Source organism: Myotis davidii, unplaced genomic scaffold, assembly GCF_000327345.1.
Source record: "Myotis davidii unplaced genomic scaffold, ASM32734v1 scaffold592, whole genome shotgun sequence".
In the NCBI taxonomy this organism is placed as follows: Eukaryota; Metazoa; Chordata; class Mammalia; order Chiroptera; family Vespertilionidae; genus Myotis; species Myotis davidii.
Genome location: NW_006284844.1, coordinates 1,342,048 through 1,342,732, shown reverse-complemented (window position 1 = coordinate 1,342,732; position 685 = coordinate 1,342,048). Strand labels below are relative to the sequence as shown.

Sequence of the window (685 nt, the reverse complement as noted above, 5' to 3'; positions counted from 1 at the left end):
GGGCTGTAAAGAGCGAGAGCAGGGCTCGGGGCTCCCGGCTGGGACCCACCGGCTGCACTCGCTAGAGAGGGGCCCCGAGGTCACGTGACGCTGCTCCCCCCGTGGGACACGCAGGGAGGGCCTGGCGATGGTGTGACCGGCTAGTCACACCTGCAGCAGCGACGCGTGTTGTGCTGGCGGTGACGTCAGAGGCCATGAGGGGGCGTGGGACCAGCAGGTGAGGGTGTGCCACCTGCCTGCCCACCTGACCTGCGGCCACAGCCTTGGGCTCCGCCGGCCTCCCCGGGACCAGGTCTGAGCGCTGGGAACCGTGCAGTTCAGCGTGAGCCCCACTGTGTCCCGGCACCGCCCAGGGCAGCAGGTGGACTTGCTCATCCCACCTGGATCCCCGCCAGGGAGGTGCCGGCAGGAGGAAGCCCGCCCACTCCTGGGGAGACCTCATGTGGAAACTGAACCCTGAGTAGGGGCTGCAGGGGGCGGGGAGGGGGCTGGCAAGCAGGGGCGAGGCCTGCGCCCACGTGGCCCACTCACTTCTCGGGCTTCAGGTCCCTGTAGATGATGCCCAGGCCGTGCAGGTGGTCCAGCGCCAGGGCCAGCTCCGCCAGGTAGAACTTGACGTCCTCCTCCGTGAACATCACCTGCGAGCAGAGAGCAGGGCGAGCCGAGCTGGCGGCTGGTCCGTTTA

At 69.2% G+C, this 685-nt stretch overlaps 1 protein-coding gene across 1 annotated transcript in view; it reads right to left on the bottom strand.

Annotated features, from left to right (window-relative positions):
* RPS6KA2 (ribosomal protein S6 kinase, 90kDa, polypeptide 2) overlaps positions 1 to 685 on the bottom strand; it is a 24,438-nt gene that overhangs the window by 15,695 nt on the left and 8,058 nt on the right. The window contains exon 5 of the mRNA XM_015558380.1: positions 532 to 638. Within this exon, the coding sequence (XP_015413866.1) occupies positions 532 to 638 (107 nt within the window). The remainder of the gene's footprint in view (positions 1 to 531; positions 639 to 685) is intronic.